At 42.8% G+C, this 3,450-nt stretch overlaps 1 protein-coding gene across 1 annotated transcript; it reads right to left on the reverse strand.

The window, feature by feature from the left end:
- Window positions 1-1,166: 1,166 nt before the first annotated feature.
- itpripl2 (ITPRIP like 2) lies at window positions 1,167-3,233 on the reverse strand. Its single transcript, XM_002932220.5, has one exon. The coding sequence runs from the start codon at window positions 3,028-3,030 to the stop codon at window positions 1,528-1,530; it is 1,503 nt and encodes a 500-aa protein (XP_002932266.2). The 5' UTR covers window positions 3,031-3,233; the 3' UTR covers window positions 1,167-1,527.
- Window positions 3,234-3,450: the final 217 nt, after the last annotated feature.

The following is a 3,450-nucleotide window of genomic DNA, read 5'->3' on the forward strand; positions in this document are numbered from 1 at the left end:
ACTGGAGGGCAAACAGCTCAGTGCAGGCTTATGAAATAATAGTGACACACATTCCTACTGACTGGAAAGTATCAGCATCACTAACAGTAATGTATGAGAGAATTGCTTATCATGTGCCAAAAATATTTACATTGCTTTTTTCGTATTGTTTGCTACGAGGTATTAGAAAGAAAAATCTATTGCATTTTAAGGGTAATATTTGATTGCAGTCAAAAAATAATGGAACTACCACAGCAATCAGCATAGAACAACCCTTATGTCAATAAAGTGTAATTCATTACACACATTAAGCACTTCCTATACTTTACTGTTTATATAAGGAAAAATAAATTAGCCTGCAACCATAAACAAGTTATATTTTCCCTAACCCTGATTTCCCTGTTCTCTTTGGTATAAAGATGTTGCCATTATAAATGGCAGCTAATATCACAACTGTTGGTAAAGAGTATGTTGGCCATAATATAGACAAACCTTGTAGAATAGTATGGTGGCATATAGTAGATATTTTTAAGGGATGGGTTAACTTTAAGTTAATTTTTAGTATGTTATAGAATTCTAAGCATATTTCCTATTGGCCTAATTATTTTTTATAGGATTATTTGCCATCTTCTTCTAACTCTTTCCAGCTTTCAAATGGGGTTCACTGACCCTATCAGCTACAGCCAATGGCACATATCCTGTTTTTGAGTTCTTTGATGCTCAGTATACACCATGCACTATTGCTCTAAAACCCATTATTATAAGTTGATGTGCCAGCTATAGAGATATAAGGCCTCATTAGTAAAGCCAAACGCAAGATGCAAAGTGCAAGAAAAGGCAGCAATTGGACTTTTTTTTGCACTTTGCACTCTGTGTTGACTTCAATAGTTAGCACAGGATCCAAAAAAGGCATGTAGGGGGAGGCATTGGGGCCTTTTTTTTACCCTGGGGTCAAGACTGAACCCTATTGAGAATCTTTTGTCTCTTCACGGTAGGCTAAATTTCAGGTTATCTGGTAGTGACAAAATAAGCTAATCAGTCTCATACTAAAAAACTTGCCCACTACATGGATGGTCCAAATGAACCAATCTAACCAATGACCCATGTGCTGTTTCAGTTTGGAGATGTCATTGGCTAAAAGGATTTTGCCTTTTGACAAAATCATTTGTTCGGGAGCTCAGCAATCATACAGATTAGGTGACATTTATTGAATTGTTTGACCAAAGATCAGCGCATATTTAATCAGTTTACTGCCTCATCAAATCATGCAATGGCATTTCCTGCAATTGAAAGGTATTAGTACAAAAAAGCATAACAACTAAACCTGGAACAAAATTTAAAAATACATGCTGCAGGGTAGCACTGGAAATCTGTGCTGTATTTTCCTCTTGTATGCATTTTCGCACTTGTTGGCAGCTTGAACTAGATCTTCCTAAACCAAAAACTGATCATGTGACATTTTTGAATCATGAGAGATACACCAAGCTTTATCAGTCAGTGACAGAATGGGTTGCAGCAGTGCCTGGTAGGCCTTCTATCACTGATTAGCTAATTAAAGACTGCATGTTTGCATCGGGGTAGCTCTCTGGGTATATTTCTAGGGCTGGGATTTATCCTTAGAATGTGAGGCATTTGAATCCACAAGTTAAGAAGCTGGAAAGAAGTGTGGTCCAAAATATCAGGGCCATAACCCTCTAACAAGTTAACTGGTTGGGCTTCTTTGAACATTTTTGGAAGAGAGATAAAGCTTGGGATGTTAATATTTCCCAGAAAGAAGTGCATCAGCCTTTGTTTCTGCAAGCATTCCTTCAAGAACAAAACAAGATCCTCCATTCTCTCCATGAGTAAGGAACCATCCCACTTTTCCACAGGGATTTTAAGAAGAAGGTAGAAAAGTGCAGTCTTCAAAACATAAGAAGAGAGAATGGCTTTCCACTGAGTGCAAACAAACGGCCTCAATGTTTTCCCATTTAGATCTCTTAGGCCCTTCATAATCTGCAAGCACTTCAGATGGCAGGAGTTTGCTGGTGCTTGATCCTTGAACCAGCTCATAAACCTTTGCTCTTGTTTAGAGAAGTTGATGCCCCAGTAGTTATCCAGGTTTATAGAATCCTGATTGAATGCTTTATTCCAGGGTTGGGCGGTCAGGAATACAGAGTCCCCCAGATGAAAAGCAGGGATAAGCCTTACAGACATAGAAATGTGGCAACACACGTAATCTGATCTGGGCAGAATTTTAAGGATGAGTTTTTCCTCACACACACACAGTGTGATGTGGCACCTTTCCTCAAAATGGTACCTGATGACATTAAGACACCTTTGTATCTTCCAGTGGAACCACTTTAGCACTAGAGCCGATGATAGTTGATGCTTTTGGCCTATCTCTGCACAGAAGCATTCACCGAAATGCTTGTAGGTTTTCGCCCACTCAGACTTTTTGGGTGCCGCCACCTGGCACATGACACCGCAGTGCAAAATGGGTTCAACGGACTCCTTGTTGTGTTCTTTAAAAAGGGGTTCTAACTTAAGACTTTGAGGTATCTTGAGGGGAACTAGGATGTCAAAGCAATCTGGGCTGTTAATTTTGTGCTGCTCATAAGCGCTGCCCACTTGCACAAAGTCTCCTCTGAATGTGACACTGCCATCATGCTGCTTGGCTTTGCCCACCTTAATCAACTCCCCCACAATCTGGCTGACATGTGCCTTGCTATGCCCCAGGACATGGGGGGAGAGCCTGATGTGCTGCTCATAGTAGGTTTCCAGCAGGTTTCTCCGGTGCTGTTGCTGATGGTGGTGCCCATCCAGGCTGCAGGGGGGACCATAGTGGCGGCGGGGGACGGAGCTGCACCACCTCAGGATGATGTAACAGAGTAGGAACAGCAGGCAAAACTTAAACCCCACTTGTAAGTGGTTGAATCCATTTTCCGGGCAGCTGCCCTCCTCTTGAGCCGCGCCATCTCTCCTCCAAGCCACAAACAAGCACCATATGCCTGTAAATAGGAAGGCGATCAGCAGCCAGAATACTTTCAAATTGAGGGAATAGACAGGCATTCTGTCAGGGATCAGTACATAGGTTGTCCATTTTAGGACATCTGTGTGCAGACAGTGCGTCCCGCTCCTTCCCCAGTATCTCCGTGTTATAGAAAAATCTTTATCGTGCCTCCCCCAGTTAGAGAAGTCCCACTACGTGTAACCGGCTGCAGCTTACTTTCTCTGTCCTACTCCCTACTCCCTCCCCCCCACCTCCCTTGGTTCTGCTCCCTTCTCTCTCCACCCACCTCCCCCTGTCCTGCTCCCTGCTTCCTCCCCCGAACTGTCCTATTCTCTGCTTTATCTGACTCCTCCCTCCACTCAGTTTCCTGATTCCTCCGGTGCTGCAAAGGGATTGTACCGGCTGCACTATACTTTCTCTTTTTGCTCCCTGATTCCTCCATTCTGTAGCATTATACTCGCTCTCTGATTCATTCCTGC

Source organism: Xenopus tropicalis, chromosome 9, assembly GCF_000004195.4.
Source record: "Xenopus tropicalis strain Nigerian chromosome 9, UCB_Xtro_10.0, whole genome shotgun sequence".
NCBI lineage: Eukaryota > Metazoa > Chordata > Amphibia > Anura > Pipidae > Xenopus > Xenopus tropicalis.

What these genes read in the sequence shown, in the direction of transcription:
- itpripl2 (XM_002932220.5), bottom strand. Translation starts at nt 3,030, where the DNA reads ATGCCTGTCTATTCCCTCAATTTGAAAGTATTCTGGCTGCTGATCGCC.